Source organism: Amblyomma maculatum, chromosome 2 (assembly GCF_055883805.1).
Source record: "Amblyomma maculatum isolate TAMU_Amacu chromosome 2, ASM5588380v1, whole genome shotgun sequence".
In the NCBI taxonomy this organism is placed as follows: Eukaryota; Metazoa; Arthropoda; class Arachnida; order Ixodida; family Ixodidae; genus Amblyomma; species Amblyomma maculatum.
This window is the reverse complement of record NC_139345.1, coordinates 176,883,998-176,905,081: the sequence shown is the minus strand read 5'-3', so window position 1 is coordinate 176,905,081 and position 21,084 is coordinate 176,883,998. Positions and strand designations below refer to the sequence as shown.

Sequence of the window (21,084 nt, the reverse complement as noted above, 5' to 3'; positions counted from 1 at the left end):
AATACAGTAAACTCTCGTTACTACGAACGTCACATTAACGATTTTTTTCAAATTTACGAATATTTCAAAAATTCCCGCCAAAACGCCTGTATTTCCTACGTAAATATATTTCACTACTACGAATTTCAGTATTCCGAATATTTCAAAATTACGTACTTAATTTATTTGCTCTCTCGTAGAAACGCACCTCGTTATTACGAACTTTCTCAAAATTAAATTTCTCATAAACTTTTTCGGGACTGCAAATGAGACTTCGGCCATTTTGTGTTTTGTTGTGTTTGAGTGGTGACGCGGACAAGGACTCGCTAGCTGCCACGTTTTTGTTCAAGCTTCTCGAAGACACGGAGTTACTTTTACGTGGTGTTATGGGGGGACACTGGTCTTAAAACTATTTTCGTTATTTACCAATCAAAATTGATGCAACTTGGTGGGTTTGTGTAGTTTCTTGTGCAGATTCCAAAACTGCAATTATTTATTTTGTGATCCAATTATTTCATGAGATAATTACACCAATTAGTCTAATTCTTATAAGAACAATTACAAAATGATCACTGAAGAAAAACTTCAGGTGAACACATTGCTGGACACTAGAAAGAATGAGGAACACAATGTTGCAAGCAGTTTTTTGATTAAGCAATTATTTCTTGTTTTATTGCATAACAAAGTTCAAAGGTCAAAATATAGTATATAAAGGTCACAAAAAAAAAGCCATTTTAAAAATTTTGAACAAGAAATTAAAAAATCTACTTGCAACATTGCGTGCTCCACATATTTGGCTTCATGCTGAAAAAGAAATTATTACTCTATCAGCAATAGGTGCCGAGATATTAAGGCCACAAAACTGCAAGTGGTCGAGAATGCATGTTTTGAGAAAAGAGCAAAAAAAGAAACAGGGCATTATTTAACAGACATTCACTGGTGCAGTGCACACATTTACAATTTAAAATGGCTATAAACCTCCAGGAATGTAGTCTCTCTGCTTTCCAACGTCCAAGTGTCGCTTCTTTCATTTTGATATGCAGTTGCAGCACATTCAGTTGTCACTTTTTCGGCTGCACGAGTCATATGCAGGTAGCGTTTCTTTTTTTTTCTTTTCTTTTTACGTACGTCGTTTTGCTACGTCCTCGCATCAAGACCGCGGTGAGGAACGTTTATTGCGGAAAAGAAATGTAATTTGGAGCTGTTTGCTGCTTCCCAGTGCTCTGCATTGCACTGGAAGCAAGTGAATTCCCCAAGAACTATGAACGAGGTCCGATCGGCGCAAACGCGCGGCGAGCTCTACGAAGACGACGTGTCCCGCAGTTTACGCATTGGAGAATAAGTTTGACGGCGATTTCTTATCCCCGTTCACTTTTTTAAATGCCAATATCGCCGCCGTATGTTTTACGCTTCGCCAATCTCGGCAAACTGTTTAGATCTGACGATCGTGAACTCCGCATCACCAAGCGGACTGTCTGCCGCGCTGCTGTCATCGTCACGAACACAATCAGTCTACCGCTTCGTTGCTGGAGTTAGCGCGAGTTCAAGCTTTTCCTGTTTTGAGCTTATCTTTCTGCTCATCTGCAGCCTGCGTTATCACTGTCGCGGCGGGTGCGACCGCTGGCAGTAGCAGTCCCCCGTGCTGGGGAACACGCTAGGCCTACTTCAGGCTCGTACACACGATCGTTCGGCGCACGATTTTCGTCGGCCTGAGCGCGCACAGCCGGGGCAGGGCATCACTTGAGATGATTATTCAACTATTTTTTTCACTTTTTTCACAAATTCTTGCCGTGAACGCACCTCGCGGTTCGGAATCAAGCGCGGCCGGCGTCACGTCTCCGCCGTCTCCCCACGGCTCGGGCGCGCCGAGCAGACGCCGTCAGCCAGCTCCACCAATGCGGTGACGCCTTATCGTCACGTGCACCCCGAAAGCCAATGGGATTGCAAATGCCACGTTTTCTTTTTTGCTGTTTTTTATGCGACCAATGGGCGAATGTAAACAGCAGAGGCAGCAATTTGAAGATGAAAGGCGGCTCTTTCGAATGAGATCAAGATGGCTACGGTGCCGCGCACAAAATGGGAGCTACGCCTCGCGAAAAATGGTTGTTTCGGGGGTCGTTTTCGGCCCAAATTTGGGCGACATCGATAATATAAATTGACATTGTGACTAAAATACCGACCCTAGAGATGAAAAACTTAGCAGATAGGTAGATAAAGAGCTACTGATTTCGCAAATCACATTTTCTAAAAAGTGATTTTTTCGCGATTTTTTGGTCCGAAAGACCCGTGTCCCCCCTTAAGTCAAAGTGCTTGACTATGAGTTCTGCCGGCGCTAAAAACAAGCGATGACAATTTTCGTTAAAGGAAAAGGTCGAAATTCTTCACGAACTGCATGCCAGCAAAAAGCAGGTCAATGTATGCAAGGAGCGCGACATTGCGCCGTCAACCGTCGCGACCATTTTGAAGGATCGGGAGAAGATCAACAAGCTTCATCGTCAGTCCCATCTTGATCCCGCAAGGAAACGTTTGCGACTGGGGAATTATGAAAAAGTGGACGAAGCTGTCCTCGCTTGGTTCAAGGAGGCTAGGCTTCAGAAAATTTCGGTGACTGGCCCGATGCTTCAGAAAAAAGCTCGTTCATTCGCCTTTGCCTTCGAAATCACCGGATTTGAAGCGAGTTCCGGCTGGCTGTTTCGTTTTCGCCAGCGATTTGGAATTACATGGCAAGTGATTTCCGGCGAGGAAGCAGCTGCAGACAAAGACTGCGCAATCTCCTGGCGCGACGACCGATTTCAGGAGATCGCGGAGTCTTACTCCGAGGAGGGCATTTTTAACGCCGATGAAACGGCCTGTTTCTACCAGCTTCTGCCCAATAAAACAATGAACTTCAAAGGCGAAAAGTGCAGGGGCGGGAAGAAATCCCGTGTCCGGGTGTCCGTCCTGTTTTGCTGCAACGCACTGGGCACAAGAAAACTGAAGCCCCTAGTCATAGGGAAGTATGCCAGTCCTCGCTGCCTGAAGAATGTCACATCCTTGCCATGTGAGTACAGGGCGAATAAGCGAGCTTGGATGACGCGAGAGTTGTTTTCGGATTGGCTTATCAAACTGGATGACCAGATGAGGAGGGATGGCAAGAAAATACTTTTGATCGTGGACAATTGTTCCGCACACATCGTCAACGTGCGCCTGACAAATGTGCGCTAGGAGTTCTTGCCCCCCAATAACATTGCATTGCTCAAACCCTTAGACCAAGGGATTATTAAAAATGTTAAGGGAGAATTCCGCAAGCGCTTGGTGCAGCGGCTGCTTATTAATATCCGGCTCGGGCTCCCAACTACAGTTAACGATCGCCAAGCTGCAGAAATGCTCACTGGAGCGTGGTGGAATCTTAAGGTGTGAACTATTCAGAACTGCTGGCGAAAAGCAGGGCTAGTCAAATCGGCACACGCAAAAGACTGCGAAGAAAGTGATGACCTGCCAGACAATAGCAGTGCCTTGTGGAACGAGGTCACCGAGAAGCTGTTCGTCGACCGATCAGTAACGTTCAAAGACTACGTGGAGTGTGACAGCAAAGCTTTGACGTCAGTCGAGCTCACAGTAGACGACATCATCACCAGCGTGCGCGAAAATGATGATGAAGAAGACCTGGACGACGACGACACAGAATCGTCGCGTACGGACGATGTGGACGAACCTGTATCCACTTCAGATGTATTGGCCTCAATCAGCAAGCTTCGCGCTTTCATCGCACGCTGCAACGAAATGCCTGAAGCTGTCCACAAGAAAGTCGACGACGTCGAAGCGTTTGTCCTGGGAAGCATGTGCCATAGTGGCCAGAAGAAGATTACCAATTTCTTTAAATAGACAAGCAAGAAAACTGCTCATTGTGTTACTGTTTGATGATTGCCTGGGCCGTCACGCGAGAACCCTTTTTAAAGGGCCACTGAACAGGGAAGGCCCTTTTAAGAAAAGGAGCCCAGTGTTTCGATCAGGTACCGGAGATAGTCTGTGCAAAATTCTACAGCGACACGCGCGCCGCAAAGCATCGAAAATACAATTCAAAGCTCCCTCATGCTCTCCTTTGAGAAGCCAGCTTCACCGCTTCCTGCGCTGGCCCGACGGGCCCCGATAATGACGTACGTACCGGGAACGACGTCCATTGGTCCGTCTCGCTGACTGACGGGAGAAGGATGGGTGTCTACCGCTCACAGCGCGCTTTTCCCTCGCCACGGCCAGACTGAATCCAGTGGCGCGCGCTCCCTCGACCGTTTTTTTTTTTTTTTCGCACTCGCGGAGAGCCACGCCCCACCTCCCGCCAAACGCGGAGGAGGAAGGGGAATTTGTATTGCGGAGGCTAGACGACCTCGGGCAGGAGAGTGAAAAACCTTTGCGAGGGAATGGAAGGAGAGAGGCAGGATAGAATCAGGTGATTGCGGTGGCTGTAACTGCGTTATTAGTTACTCTTTTCAAAAACATTTTGCGGCCTTGCGTTCCAGGGGCGAAGTCTCACAGTCACCGGGGAAGAAAATATTTTCGACCGGAGGGTGGACAGTGGGCCTTTAAAGGTACGAAAGTTTTCTGTGGCGCATTTATTACCTTTGATGTCCGATTATTTCGTTATTACGATATTTCAATATAACGACCTATTTTTGGGGGCCCCGCAAAGTTCGTCGTATCGAGATTTCACTGTAGTGAAGAAGTTACTTTAGAGACCTGCAAAAGTTGTCCTTAGTAACCGAGTGTCTCTTGTACCAATGCCTATTGTATGCAATGTTGGCAAACAGAAAAACCAACCAAACCATTTCCAAGTGTCTCTTATAAGTGAGTGTCTCTTGTAACGAGATTTTACTCGTGTGTATGCAAGGCAGTGAAGCATTCGGAACCAATGACAGTTAACGACAAAAAAGTGATCCTGGTTGATTTGTTCAGGCATAATTCCGGGTAAGGTACTAGTATTCGCAAGGCAAGGACTGTTTATACATAAATGTGCACAGGCGTGTGGTAAAGATGATGCACTTTCAACTCCCATTTCAGTGCAGTTCAGGCAAACATCGTCACGACTGCAGAAAACGTGAAGCTGAATAGAATGCCGAACCTGACAACGAACGTCTTGTGTATATAAGGGATCTCGGTTCCTGGATTTAATATTTACTCCATGGTGCTCAAAAACAATGATGTCAGAACAAGAGGGTAGGAGAGCATTTCCGCAGTCACTGCTGCCTTTGTGTGCACCAAGTTTGGGGCTAAACAGCAAACAGGTATAGCTCAGGTTCGATAGCACCAGAGCAGCGTGTAGCAGCGTGCACAGCACCACGACTCTAGTGCCACATCACTTGGAAGCTATGCACGTAATAGAGAGTTGGAGCACATACACACCATCAATCTGGTGTTTGTGTGCTTCAATTCAGGCCCCAGCTGTGAATCTGTGCCACTGAACAGTCCATGCCATCGACATGTAGGGTCGTCCACTTCTAGCTATAACACGGTCACTGCTTTCAAAGCAACATTGCGCCCGACGTAGGCATATATCGATGCAAAGCGATGCGAGCACAGAAGGACCCGGGCGTGTTGCTTCACATGGCCTGCCACTAAGCTATATTGCATGGCCGAGTCGGATGCAATGACGCTTTGAAAGCAGTGACCGTTTTATAGCTAGAAGTGGACAAGGCTGTACATTGTGCATGCCGGCCACAGAAAAGTAAGCAATTATACAACATCCAATCCAATATATTGAACCAGCTGAGGAATGGATGCAGACTGGATTCCAATGTCTTATGGAGGGAGCTAAAATGTGTTATGGCTTCCCAGCACTATATTTCAATGCTTCCGTCTAATCTCAACAACGAGATAGGCTATAACTTTCTCATCAAAACTGCTTGAAATTCAGCTAAGTGTAATCCAACTGGCCGGACACACTACCCGGGTCCAAGGACTCCAGGCTACCGTCTAGGCAGATAGGTTGATGCCTATCCTGTATTTGTTGGAAATTAAAGCTTTCACTGCCACAATTGTTCGACACCCCATTCAACCTTTATATTTTTCTTTTCCACTGTCCTTGTTCTCTGTGGATAGGAAGCAACATAATCATCATCATCACCAGCCTGATTATACCCACTGCAGGGCGAAGGCCTCTCCCATATTTCTCCACTTAACCCGGTTCTGTGCTAGCTGCATCCGCTTGACCCCTGCGAACTTCTTAATTTCATCCGCCCACCTAACTTTCTGCCGCCCCCTGCTACGCTTTTCTTCCCATGGAATCCAGTTTGTTGCCCTCAGCAACCATCGGTTATCCTCTCTTTGCACTACATGTCCTGCCCATGTCCATTTCTTCTTCTTAATGTCTACTAGAATGTCGGTAACTTGAGTTATTTCTCTGACCCACTCTGCACGCTTTCTATCTCTTAATGTTACCCCTACCATTTTTCGTTCCATAGCCCTCTGGGTTGTCCTCAACTTAAGCAGAACTCTCTTGGTTAGCCTCCACGTTTCAGCCCCATAGGAAGCAACACACTACGTCAAAGTTATGCATCAAAGCAATCACTTGGCCTTCGCAAACTATTCTTCTCAGGCCACAGCCAGACCGGCTGCCATGCAAAGTTTCTTCTGAGCTAAGAAGAATGCGAATGTGAGTAGAGGTAGCCAGCACTACAAAAAGAGGTCCTGCACACGCTAAAACATTTACGGCCTAAACACAGGCCTTTGTATTTCATTCCAGGCCAACATACTGGTGGTTTTTGACCACATTATTCCCCCAGATTTTACGATATCAGTCGGGTTAACTTTGCGGGGTTGGATGCACTCACCCGTTGGGTGCGTGCTCTTCTCGAAGAAGCGGTTGAGCACCTCCAGGGCGGCCGGTGTGAAGGAGGTGCGCTGCTTGCGTTTCTTGGCTGGCTCGGCACCACCACCCACCAGGTCAGCCAGGGCGTGGCTGCCACCAGACTGCAACCGTTCCTCAGCCTCTCGCATCCAGCGCTCCAGCACGGGCTTTATCTTCTGTGCACTCTTAGGTGTGATGTCCAGCTTCTCAAACCTGCATGAAAATATTCACACTCTCTAGGCTACTACTGTTCCCTCAAAAGTATTGCATCGAAAATTGGCAATGGCAAGTTAAGACCTCACACTTCAGGTTTCACAACTTTGTCTTGATGGATAAAACTTGACACATTTTCAGTTATCTACGCAAGTCTCACTTCCACTTTTTGATGTGTCTAGTTGAACTCGGATATATCAAACTCAAAGGGAATTGCGAAATAGTTCGATATACAGAAATGAGCTTCAGCCACTGCTTGTGATCGTGAAAAATCATACTGCATTTATTGTGTAATTAGCCCATTTGCATAATGAACCCACCCTCCCCTTTTGCCACAGAAACTTTGAAAAAAAAAAAAAAAAGAAACGCCAGTCAGTGCCGCGTTCCTCCATTTCGGCCATCGCATTCCCAGCCCACTTATTGCCAGCGCGCCAAGATGCTGCGTAGCAATAACGCCAGGGCATGTTTATCTTTTGATTATATATGTGTTGGTAGCTACTGCAGTGGCGGAGAGCAAACTTGGCAGAGTGCCCGTGATGGCTGGTTTGGACAAGCCTGGTTCGATTTATTACGCCGCGTTTGGGGTGGGCGAAACCTACTGCCACAAATCATTGGAAAGCATGATAGCTGCAAATGCCATTTGAAGCCGGTGCCATGATCGCAGCTGACCGCATGCTTTCATTGATTCATAGATGCAAGGATGAATGACTTCCGGAAAAGAAAAAAAAGAAAAAAAAAAAAGCCGCTTCTTAACATTTGCAGCCGCCATACTTACACTAGGCCGCACGTTCTGCGCGATGAAAAGGATGGATGACTCCCGAAAAAAAAAAAAAAACGAACAAAAACAAACATCTGTCGCTTCTTAATGTCCACAGCCTCCATAGCTTACGCTACGCAGCATGTTCAGCACGACGACAAAAGATGCGCATCGCACATCACCCGCTTCACACAGAGGGTTCACAACACGCACTGGACGCCGCACGTCCGACGTTCTGTCTGCCACAGGCTGAGCTGGCTTATCGGCACATGCATAGTGCGTGCTGCTGGGAACAAAGATCGAAAGAGAGAAAGGAAGGAGAGAGAGAGCTCGGCAGAAGAATGGGCACACCCTTGCATTTCTCTCTATCGCGTTGTTTCCCATCTCCCGAACACCACGGCTGCAGTGGCTGCATCTGCTCTGTACCAGCCGTTGCTAAACCGGTTCCCTTTCGTTCTGTTATGCACATGGCTTGCCAATGTCGCCTGCTGGCGCGCGGCAAACAATCAAGACAGATGCGCGTGCCTTTAGGGATAGGGCGCAGCGCTGCTCTAGACCAGCCGTCGCCTGACAGCTCTATCTCGCGTGGCTTGAAAGCGTCATGTGGCAGACGTCTGATGGCAATGCGATCATCTTTAGGGAAGACACACCTTTCCAGTGCGTGGGGTGGAAGTCAATATATCGAATGAGTGGTGAAATTGGAGTTCGATATACGACGCAGCTTTCTATACTTTTACATGGGATTTTCAAGGGGATATTCCGTTAGTTTGATATATCCAAAATTCGAATTATCCGGGTTCGGCTATATTAGGCTGTGTAAGAAAATTAAACTCTGTGCACTTTTAGCAGAATAAAATTTCACTCTTGGCTTAAAACGAATGCCAGGGAAAATTCTACTGCAAGCTCAAGCAACTCAACAGAACGCACAGCAAAGCAACACTCAAATCTCTTTGCTACAAAGACCGCATTAAGGAATCTTTCAGAATTACGAAAATTTTGGAAAGCCCCACCACATTTGCAATATATTCAATGCAAAAATATTTAAGAACTACAAATTTGACAACAACGTATATTTCAGAAAAAACGAGCATAATTTATTTTTTCCTCTATAATCAAAAACATCAGGGGCCGAATCCACGAAATAGATTGCTTTGGAACACGTTCACTCTGCTGGGACGTCAGTTTGATGTATGCATGGGGAAGACGGGTGGAACGCAAACTGTGGGAGAACGATGGGGCAGACAACAGCCAACCAGCTTTGATTGGCGGTTCCATCTTGGTTTCTTGTATTTTTAAGAGACCATATGCTACCTTCAGCACATTTTTGAGCGCTAAGTGAATGTATTTGGCAACAGTACTTCAAATTTATCAATTGGAGTTTATAAAATTAACACACTATTTTGGAAGGGTTTCAACGTTTCATTGAGCAGAGTAGTTTCCGCTCCCTTTTGTGTGTGTGCTTGTCCTCGTACAGCCATGGGGCACTTTTAGCTCTTTGAAAGCCTGAAGTACCTCCGAAAAGCATCGTCAGGCATGTCAAAAGAATTATCATGTATGCGCGACCGCCGAACCCGCCGGTAACATTCACTGATGAACACCGCGAACAATGAAAAAGGGGAGACGAGAGGGACCGGCATGTTTCTCGCGTTGAAGTGGACACCACTTCCGTGATTCCACACACAGCAACCGGATAAGTTTGGTTTCAGTTCATTAACATGTCTTGTGACATCTACAAAATTCGTGTTCCCACCTCAGTGATTTGACGTCACCCCCAGCGGAGGCGATACACGGCCAATGAGCGAGGAGGCGAGAGAGAAAATGAACACTTTCGTGGATTGGGCTCCAATATAACGAATTTGGCTAAAATTAGCAGCAACTCTCGCATCAAACAGAAATTGCCATTTATGTACATATGCCCGCAGGCAGAAGCTACCACCATCATATCTAGTGGCAACTCCTAACCTAGCAGGCTTAGCCGCCTGCTTTTTTCTCTCTGAGCTGTGTGTCGTTTGACGGTCGGCCATTTGCGCCATCCACGTATATGTGGGCAGGTATTTTTTGTTGTGGATGATCTCAGCGAAGTTCGTGCAAGGTCTGATGATGAATACCGCCAGCGCCAAGAACAAAGGAAAGCAGTTTTCACAGCAAGACAATGTGGGCACGTTGCAAGCAATCAACACAGAGAAAATGCAAATCAACCTCTGCAGACAGCCTGGAATTTCCCTATCAACCGTCACACGACCATTTTGAAAGACTGAGACAGCATTTTCAAACTTCACTGAACAATGAAGATGAGGTCATATCGAACTCTGATTTGTTTACTGCGCACGAACAAATTCTGCACTCTCATGACTCAGTGCAATGACGTACCTGATGAGATGTTACACAAAGTAAAAGATGCACAGGGAATCCTAACATTTCGTGTGCTGCATGCACCAGAATAAAACTTGTTTCTTTAAATGAAGTCACTGTGAAGCGAGTTCAACATTTTAATGCAAGATTTTGCTTGTCTGCACATGCGTCCACTGTCGAAGTACGTTATTTTCATACCTATGTTTGACCACTGGCTTGTAACCGCAAGTTTTTCACTACCATAATTCAAAATAACAATTTTTGGTGACCCATTGTGATGTGTTATATCGAGGTTTGACTATACGCCATGCACAGCGCATATAGGGGCGCCACTGAAAGCCGCGTAGCGGCGGCCGTCGGAACCCGAGGCGGGCCCCATGCGGCAAGCGGGGCCGTGGTGCGCGCGTGCGTTTAGCCGTTTGTGCGCGTCTCGCGGGCTCTTCCGCCGTGATAGCGTGCGCAAAGAGATCGCACTGTATAATGGTGTACATGTGTTCGATATCACGGCAGTCTGGGACTACATCGCCTCCATATGCATCAAGTGTCTGCTGAAGACGAGCGTCAACAAGGTTGCGTACGAAGTGGAGCTCATTTTTAGTTCCTCGCTTTCATTACATCGCCACGCCAAATCGTTCATTCCTTGACCTATGAAACAATGTTCTTGCTTTGCTTAATGATACACGTTTGCCTCGTTCACATGCATTATATCGCTACAGTAAACTAGGCAGCATCGTCGAGACTGCGAGCGGTTTCGTACCGGTGCGACCGCAGAAAAAGCAAGCGAGCCTGCAAACCAGCATTCTGAGCATCAGAAAAATAGCGCATATTGGGCTCCTGTACCAAGAGTTCAGATTTTTCATGGTCGTGCTTTATCATGGCCTGTCCAGCATGGATTTCCCGTCCGTCGTCAAAAGGGCAGAGCGGGTAGATACTTTCAAGGGGGAGTGAGATATCAGCAGAGGACTTATCTGAAAACCTGCATCACACGTTAGTCAAAGGCATATTAGAGTTAAATTTTATATCCTATTTATTATTTTAGTATCATCTTCATTTCATTCGTAATACCGTCGCGCCAAGCTGCAGAATTACAGTGCGCTTTATAACCAGTTCTAGAACCCTTAGTCTGGATAGCAAGTGCAGCGACATGTTATGTTTTCGTAATCTTGCCAGATAACACACGAAAGGTGCAATGACAAGCAGAAAACACCGAAAACATAGTTATCACTCAGCCCTGCCACACGGAAAATTTAATGCCATTTCCATCGAATGACATTTGTTCAAAATGATATTTGTTTGCTGCTACACGAGACAATATAATGACATCTGATGAAAATGACATTACGTCCCGAATGAGTTTGCTCACCCGAATGCGATCAACGAGGAAATATGTTATCTCTACACACGTGACTCGGTCAGAAGATACACCCAAAATAAATGACAAAAGTGCCACCTGCATTAAATACTGATTCGCTCCTAAAATTTTGCAGCTAGTCATCGATATGAAATATGCCGCATAGCATCGTAAAAAAGAACTGGCACCCATAGCTGCCAGCCAACCCGTAGCCACCGCACTCAGCGCGGGCGGAACAGGTCGCTCCTGCTGCCGTGGTCCGCCGAGTCGCCGACACGGCGCATTTCTTTCGCCACCTTCAGAAAAGCACGCTCTGTTGATCTTAAATAATACGCACTTAATTTGATGAAGGAATCTAAAACATTATCTATACTGAGGATCGCTGTTATGTAACGAGATTTTGGAAAGCTAAATTTCTGCTCACATTAGCAGCTGCCGCAGGTGTAATGCAGCTCATCCGATTTCGTTCTCTAGCTCCGTTGCTAAAATGTCGCCCATAGTTACACATACCGTTTACTGTAAGAAAATGTGTGAGACAATTGAGCTGATTCTAAGGTAGTTTTATGAATATGAAGTTTACTATTCCCAAAGCGCTTCCAGCTACGGCACTGATGCGAAACCGTTTAGGCGTTTAGGCCTGGCAACGACTAGGGCCCAGCACACGGCCAGAGCGCCGTCGTCAACCGCTCTCGCGGGCCGCGTCGTTACAGTAAGCTCACAGTATCTGATGTGGCAAGTGTTACGAATTTGCCGTATGCTCTCTTGATGAGGCCAAGCTCTGGCATTTTTCGACGGGCTTTAATAAGCCGAGCGAACGATGAGGCGAAAACGTACGGGAGTCAACGGGGCTCTAGTATGCCTCGGCGTAGGGCGATAGTCGAAGGTTCTATAAAGCGCCGTCGGACAGTACACTAGATACTGCCTATTTTACGTATTGCTCGTGACACTTGCTTTAGTACGCAAAGTGTAAGTTGTTGAAACTCGTACGCGTTTCGCAGTCAAGCGCAGACGTGCGCACCTTCCGTGCCCTTTCGTAAACAAACGCCGCCGACACTGCCGCTAACTTCGTAATTGGTAGTCCTAATCAACAGGTTGTTTACAAGGGAAGCACGACATGAATGTCAATTGAAAGGGGGCTTTCGTTTACAGCGCAGTCATCTAAGCAACATATATATTAAAGGCGCACCAAGATTTGCATATCAATCGCAGTTACCATAATTTGGAAATGGCATTAGCTTTGGTCGTGTAGCAGCGCGTAGAAAAAATGACATTAACCTGAACAAATGTCATTCGGTGCGATTGCTTGCTTTCTGCGTGGAACGCCGCGATTCACGGCCGCCGTCGTTCTCGTGAAACATAACTGAATACTTAACGAACGTGTTCCTGGCAAGGTTTTATGTGAGTTCGAAAACCCAACTGCGCAGCAATTCTTCCCGGACATTGCTAAATGTTGCCAGCGGCGTTATATCCGTTAAACCGCGACCAAAGACGAAAACACGACACGCACGCATAGACGCTGACATGAGCAGCGCCCGACCGAGCCCGCCTACGCTTTGCGGCTTTGGCGACAGGCGGCGTTGTCGGCGTTTTGCGCATCGCCTATACTGGCATGAACACATAAAAGTGAGCACCACCTGGCTGGAAGATGAAAAGGCACTAACAATAAGAAAAATAGTGAAGCTGTCGAATGTGGTCAAATACCCTAAAAAGCATAAGCATTGGTCAATTAGCAAGGTCTGCTCGCAACTTTCACTAAACTATGCAAAATTGATGCTGGCCATGTTTGTCATGTTTATCGATCCCCAAAGGACGACCAAAGGACCAGTAGGGTTGGTGCGGTCAGCAAGCCCGAAGAGATTGCCAGTGCCAGTATTGCACAACAAAACAGTGGCAATGACAACGAAACTGAAAATCAACACATTTTCTTTATCACCTGCAAAGTGCTTGGTGAGAAAGACATGCCGAGACAGTTCGCGAGTGAGCCGCATAGCAACTGTTATGAGCAATGGCGTCGCTGGTAATGAACTTTCACCACAGATAAAGGCTTTTCCCCAAGAACGGTTGGCTGTAAGCTTGCATACATGGTGCTTTGCATGACGTGTGGTCATCATCATTATCATCAGCTGGACTGTACCAATTGCAGAATGAAGGCCACTCCTGTATTCCTTCAGTTAACATGGTCCTGTGCTAGCTGTGTCTGCCTGACCCCTGCAAACTTCATGACATGTATGGTTCACTCTAGTAATCCTATACTACTCCTGCTGTGATCCCACCAACATTCCACAGCTGCACAGTTGCTGTGTGCTGGCCATTCAGAAGACACCCACTCTTTCCCCTTACCCAGTGAAAACATCATGCTCCAGGGATATTAAAGAAAGCACCAATCTTGTGTACCACAAAGCTGCTTCATCACAAAATGTTTCTAGCTACAGTCAAATCTCGATATAATGAATCATGCGGGACCAGAAAAAATCATTTTTTATTTTGAAATATCGTAATGAAAAATCTTCGGTTATAAGTCAGTAGTCAAAACTAGGTATGAAAATGACGTACCTTGGCAGTAGGCACGTGTGCAGTCAAGCAAAATCTCAAATGAAAATGTTGCACTAACTTGAAACTGATTTATTTGCAGAAATCAGTTATTTTCTTCTAGCGTGTGCAGTGCACATAACCACACACTACATTACCCCACTACAGCACATACACCTTCCCCTCTGTGCAACACTGCATCGGGTACGTGATTGCACCAAGCGACGAAAGCACAGACTGTCCATGCACAAAAAAAAAAACATCAGAGTTCGATATGACCTCATCTTCAGTGTTCCCTGAAGTTTGAAAATCTTGTCTCGGTCTTTGAAAATGACCGTGGTAGTTGATGAAGCAAAGCTAGCTGTCTGTAGAGGCTGATTTGCTTTTTCACTGTGCCGATTTCTTGCAGCAAAAGCTGCTTTCCTATCTTCTTTGCACCTTCACTAGCTGCAGTCAGTGTCAGATCCACACGAACATTGCACTAAAATAATCCACAAAAAAAAAAAAAAAGAAACCTGCACGAACCATTGAACGGTGAACAACACACATCACAGAAAGAAAAAGGCACACAGTTACGCCTGCTGGCTACTGCATATTAAACCACAGCCTTGTGGTGGAGCTAGCAGCTGGTACTAGAGGTGCTGATGATGATGATAGCTACAGCCCACGGACCATACACACAGAAATGGTGGTTTCTCTTTCACGCGAGAGTTGCAGTGCTGTTAATTTTAGCCAAATTCATAATACTGATGTTCCTAGATTGTAGAAGAAAACATGAAATACGTACATTATTCTGAAATACACACTATATTGAAATTCATAATTCTGAAATATGTTTAATTAAAAACAGGAAATCTGGTGGGGATTTTTAAAAATTCGTTAATTTGAAATTCGTTAATGTGGTGTTCGTAGTAACAAGATATGACTGTATACTGTGCTTCCTTTCTCAACTTCAACGTGACTTTCTATGGTAGGGCAAGAAAATGACATGTTCATGAAACTGTCAACCACTGTGATGTGTTTAGGCATATCCAGGCTGGCTAGCACAAGTCATACAATATGCAACTGATGCAGCCATGACCAGAATTACATAGCAGAACCCCTACAGCACCAGTCTACTGCCATGCAGTTGACACGATGTGCACGAATCCAAGGCATGCTTTGACAACGATCACAACAGCATGCATGATAAGCATCTGGATGTAAGCTAGTCCCAGAGATATCCAACTGCACATATTGGACGTCCTTAGGAGATACAGCTTCTTTCACTGGGTAGCCCACATTCAGCGTGCCCTCAGCTTATCTTCTGGACGGAAAGTGACAGGAGACCACTTCTGCTTTGTGCCCATACTGCGCACTTGCTTGCCCAGCTCTGTTTAATGGCACGAACGAGCGTAACCCACCTGCAGATGGCGCTCTGGCTGTACGAGGGCCCTTCTGAGGAGGTGAGTGCCAGCCCCACCTGTGTCTGGGTGAGGCCCAGGCTGAGCCGTCGCAGCTTGAATGCCTTGGCAAAATGCTTGATCTCCTCCAGATCAATACCGTCCACCACGTTGGCCGCCGTGTGGCTGATTGTCGCTGCGCAGAGAGACAAACCTCTTCAGTGCTTGACAAAAGCACCAGAGTGTAGGGTTGCGAAAATACAGTTTCACCTGGCTATAACAAAATTGTAAAATGTCCACAATTTTTCATTACATCCAGATTTTCGTTACATGCACTTTTCATGCAAAGCTTCGAGAGAACAATGCATAACAGAAACAAAATAAAAAATTGAATGTACAGCAAACCACCTTGAAAGTGCTTACTGTAAATGGGGATGACTTGAATTTATAGAAGTGGCAAAACAACCCGCGACAAAGGGCGCGTTGCTACCTATGAAACAGCCTCCACCTCCACCACAGCTCACACAAAGCATCTACGAGAGAGGCGGGGAGAGAGGGCAGCAGAGGAGTCAGTCTGGGGGAGAGCACAAGCGGCTGCGCTGCCACCAAGTGAGGAGGCACCTGCGTCTTTACGCCTGTTCCATCTAGCCTGCTGCCACTGCCCCAGAAAACCGACTGTTGTGCCTCATGTTGCCGGCACTCTCCACTGTTCATGCGCGAAGCTCACGAGCAACCACATGACAGTGATGGGTGCACACTGCTTGCCCCATGTCTTTTCTTTTATCCTGTTACTTTTTGCTGGTTTCAAACACAAAATACTGTAGTGCCCGTTCCAAGAGCGAAAGCAGCGAAGACTGCTGCATTTGCCACATATATGCACCGTCGGCACTGAAACACAGCGCAATGAACCAACTGCGAGCGCTCACTGCAATCGCAGACATTCCTCTCACATCAGTTCGTGTTATATCGTCATGAAACTTGGAAGGATATTGTCAAATTTCCAGTAATTCATTACTAGCTGAGGTATAGTTAGCGCTGTGAGTTCGTTATACGGTCGAACCACGATATAACAGTCTTACTGGCAGCCGAAAATTTCATTAAATCACAAAATTTGTTATGCCAAGATTCCCATGTTTTAGCTATCTAAACTAAGTAACAGGTCTGTGGAACACTGCTAGTAGATAGGAACTTATAAACTACGACTTCAGGAAGTAAGCAAGAAATTATAGCAATAATAGCGTTAACAAGGGCACCAGGTATTATTTTGTTTATCAGGGGCACAATGAGTGATAGCGAGCAGACGCGAATGCATCATTTTTCTCCGTGTGCGCAAAGAAAAGTGCTAGCACAGTGCCTAGTACTCAAAGCCACAGCCAGATGTCATCACTGGTATCATCATCATCAAAAGCGCAATGAACCAACTGCGAGCGCTCACTGCAATCGCAGACATTCCTCTCACATCAGTTCGTGTTATATCGTCATGAAACTTGGAAGGATATTGTCAAATTTCCAGTAATTCATTACTAGCTGAGGTATAGTTAGCGCTGTGAGTTCGTTATACGGTCGAACCACGATATAACAGTCTTACTGGCAGCCGAAAATTTCATTAAATCACAAAATTTGTTATGCCAAGATTCCCATGTTTTAGCTATCTAAACTAAGTAACAGGTCTGTGGAACACTGCTAGTAGATAGGAACTTATAAACTACGACTTCAGGAAGTAAGCAAGAAATTATAGCAATAATAGCGTTAACAAGGGCACCAGGTATTATTTTGTTTATCAGGGGCACAATGAGTGATAGCGAGCAGACGCGAATGCATCATTTTTCTCCGTGTGCGCAAAGAAAAGTGCTAGCACAGTGCCTAGTACTCAAAGCCACAGCCAGATGTCATCACTGGTATCATCATCATCAAAAGAGCCAGTAGAGTTAATACGAGCCTCTAGATCAGCTGATCTAGGAACACTGTCGTGTTATAGTGAACTAGATTTGTCGTATGTCCGCATCACCCATGCCAGCACGGCTGCCTTGGGCGCGGCAATCTTTGCTCAGGCTTCACTTACGCATACCGTATTGCTGGCATAAGAGTCTACCTCCCACTTTTGCACTGAGAACTTGAAAAAAAATAAAAAATTACGAGGGACTTTAGCGACTAAGTAGTGAAAGGCCGCATTATGCTCTGAGTGCCACATTCTGCTACGCAAATGTTGCGCATGTAGCGATAAATGCTGTTATGAGTAAAGTGAGTGCCTACTGTTTCACATTCTGCTAGTGCACTGAGCTGCCAAGTGATGACGAGTTTCGTGAATTTTCCAAGCATTGTCTACACAACGTCTAAAAACGACTAAGTTTAGATCATTAATTAGACATTCATTAAATTTATTAATCATTAATTAGTAATTGATGATTATACAGTGCTAATTTATAAATAGTCATAATTAAATAAATCAGTGATTAATTAGTAATTGATCATTGATTGGCATATGGCCATATAAGGCACGCATTCGCGATACTGTGGTGGTGCTCTGCGATTGGTTGAGACCTCCATGACGTCATCCTGTCTCCACCAATCAGAGCCGCCACAAAAGCAGGACACATTTTGTCCACGACAACGATGAGGCATTAAAGGCTTTCGCCAGAGTCCCTCAATACTTTTTTTCTGGTCACGAAACTCCTCCGTAATGCTACGAGAGAGGTTCATATACCGCCCGCGCCTGCCGCGCCACTGGGCACTGAAGGGAACCGTTGAGGAGCTTATCATTGTTAAGACCGATCAGAAAGCATTGCCGCTGATACGAATTTCGACGTCTCGTGTTATGCTGTGCATTGACATCATGTAACTCGTGTGCGTGGAACCATGCCGAACACTTGCTGCGTACAAGGAGGCCGTTCCAACTACAAAGGTGCGACCGAGAAGGTCTCGTTTTGCTTCCCTGCTAACAAGGAGCTGTTGGAAAACTGGAAGCATGCAATACCGCGGGAAGAGAGTGGTGACTTCACTTTCGATTCTAAATATGCGCGTTTGTGAAAAGCACTTTCGCCCCGCAGACATCATTCATGTCGAGGAATTTACTGTGAACGGCAACGTGATATCACTACAACGGGGGAGGCCAGCACTCCGGCCTTACGCTATCCCAAGGGCTTTCGAAAGCTTTCCAAGCTATTTGATAATTGTCTAAACCGCGTAGGCGGTCTCCAGTAGCTCGGAAACAGGGGAAACCATGGCAGTCCCGAATTTAGTGATAACAGAGGAAGCTCAGCTGGCTCAGCTTACATTTTACGTGACGTAAACAGCGATACAGTCGAACCCGGATATATCGAACTTGAAGGAGATCCGAGTGGCGAGCCAAGCGACACATGCATTCCTGTTCACGCTTTTTCATACATGTAGCTCAGCGTTGAAGCAGGCTTCGAAAGAGAATACAGTGGGTTAATTGGAGAAATATGGGGAAGGCCTTTGCCCTGCAGTGGGTATAGTCAGGCTGATGATGACAGTGTAACCCGCTGTTGCGTTCCTAGGTGCTGCATTTTCCTGCCTGCTAGGTTGTTGTCAGCGAGCCCCGGCATGGCTCCTATAAGGTTCCATGCATTCGAAACCCTGCTGATACGTCGTACCTTGGGCACGTTCCCGCATGATACGTCATGAACATGGCAACCCAAGCCGTCCATGTTTACTTTTATATGGCTTGACTTGGACTGGCTTAGCCTGGCATGTCTAGCGCCGCTGCGTTAGGCAGAGGGCGCTCGGGCAGGCTGCGCCGTCATCATCAGCAGCAGGGATGCCGTTTTTTCTTTCTTTGCCTATCCTCGTTTCTTTGTGCGGTTAGTGCTAGTGCGGCTGACTTCGTCTTGGTACGTATTGTTACATCGTTTTGCAGCTTCGCTTAGGAATAATTTTGCGTCTCTTTTCCTGCTGTGCGCGCATCGTGGAAGATGCAAAAGTGAATTCGTCGCGTGCCGTGGTCGTGTGTACACGCGTCTAGCGTGCTCAATCGCCCACCTGGTGCCGTGCCAGCCCTTCCACGCCGCAACGTGAACTATTGCGGATTAGCGCCTGCCTGGTTCCATGCCATGCCCTATTTGGCTGCAGCATGGAGCGCTGTCACTGCCGCAATAGTCAAAAACTGTTTTGCAAAGTTTTTCAGCGACTCAGACTGCGTAACAGAGCCTGAAACTGTAGAGGACACATCCATGGAGGACTGTGAAGAACTCGACGCGGCCATGAAAAAGGTTGGTGCGAACGGGATCGCGTACAGCGATTATGTTTCTTTGTATGATGCCGTTGCCACCTCAGAGGTTTTGACCATTGATCGTGGCCGAAGTTGTCAATGCGGACAACAGTGACGACGAAGAGGAAGTGGGTGAGCCGCTGCCGGAACCAACCTTTACGTCGGCTGTAGCAACCTTAGGCCTTCTCAGGAGGTATATTGCGATGATTGCGAGAGCCACACGGCACTACAAGTGCTGGAGAAGCAAGTTGTGCTCACTGGGCGTGAGAAACTGTGACAGACAACGCTGCACAATTTTTTCAAGCGCTAGGGCTTTAATAAACGTGTGTTCAGTTGCCCACTACTGTCCTTTTCCAATATGTCCTACTTCCCGGTTCTTACATTTCCCAACTATTACGTTCTTTTTTTACGGTACCATTAAAAACGTATCAGCGGGGCTCTACTGTAATTGCTAATACTGTATAAACTCGTGCAAGGGACGCACTTTTTTTTAAATTCAGGCGAGTGTTTTTAAAGGTGCGGCCCGGCTCTTACACGAATAACAAATAAAACTTTTTGCAATACCAAAAAAAAACTAATGGCGATTGCATGCAAAGGATCGAAAATGATTTATTTTGGCTTTAGGCTTTTTCTCACTCAACATAGGTGTTCTCAGAGCTCGAGGCTGGCTGGTCCATTTCCTCGGATGCGCAATCATCACAGATGAGGTCATCCTCGGTGCCGTCTAGTTCATTAAAAATTCCGGTTACTTTGAAACTCTTAAAAATGATCTCTGAAGAAATAGAGCCCCATGCACTAACAATCCACTCAGCAACAGTCGCCAAGGAAGCTCTCTGGAGCCGTCCGGTAGGAGTCTTTTCATGGGTGGCGTTCCAGTACTTATAAGTATAACTGTTCAAGTACTTGCCCATCCTGGCCAGGTAGAACGGCTATATACACACGCAAGTCGAGCAGCCAACATCTGTGTAGGCTTGAGCCATCAAGCAATCTCCAAAGGTGCACGATAAACACGAGGAATATGAGACGAGGCCTGACGAGGCGCCGATGGGGCTGACGCTTAACAAAGTAACAAAGAGAGAAAGCGGGTGGAATGCAGCCACTGTTCCGATGCGCGCGCCGCATTTCGGACTGCCACGTAAACACAGCATGGCAAGCGCGGGCGCATCTGACGTGCGCTTTAAAAAAGGGGGGTGCGGCTTTTACAGGAATAAATTCCAGAATATTTTTTAGCAGTTTTATCTAGTCAAAAAAGACCCATACACAAGTGTGGCCCTTACACGAGTTTATACGGTAATATAAGCACTATGCAAGATGTGAACGAAAGAGTTAGAGCATGAAACCAGATCATATTTTTCTTGTGAAAGTGGCACTTATCTAGCTTTTTGCCCATCTCTTTCCCTGTAGCCCCATCACTTACAAGAACACAAAAAGAAAAAAAAAAGAACAGCTATATTTTTGTGTGTTTCTTTGTGT

General features: G+C 46.2%; 1 protein-coding gene across 1 annotated transcript in view; it reads right to left on the bottom strand.

Moving 5' to 3' along the window:
• The window catches only part of pdm3 (POU-domain protein pdm3), a 94,689-nt gene that overhangs the window by 8,056 nt on the left and 65,549 nt on the right, over positions 1-21,084 (bottom strand). The window contains exons 12-13 of the mRNA XM_084595539.1: positions 15,405-15,579; positions 6,783-7,012 (exon numbers count right to left, since the gene is read on the bottom strand). Coding sequence (XP_084451665.1) covers positions 6,783-7,012; positions 15,405-15,579 — 405 coding nt within the window. The remainder of the gene's footprint in view (positions 1-6,782; positions 7,013-15,404; positions 15,580-21,084) is intronic.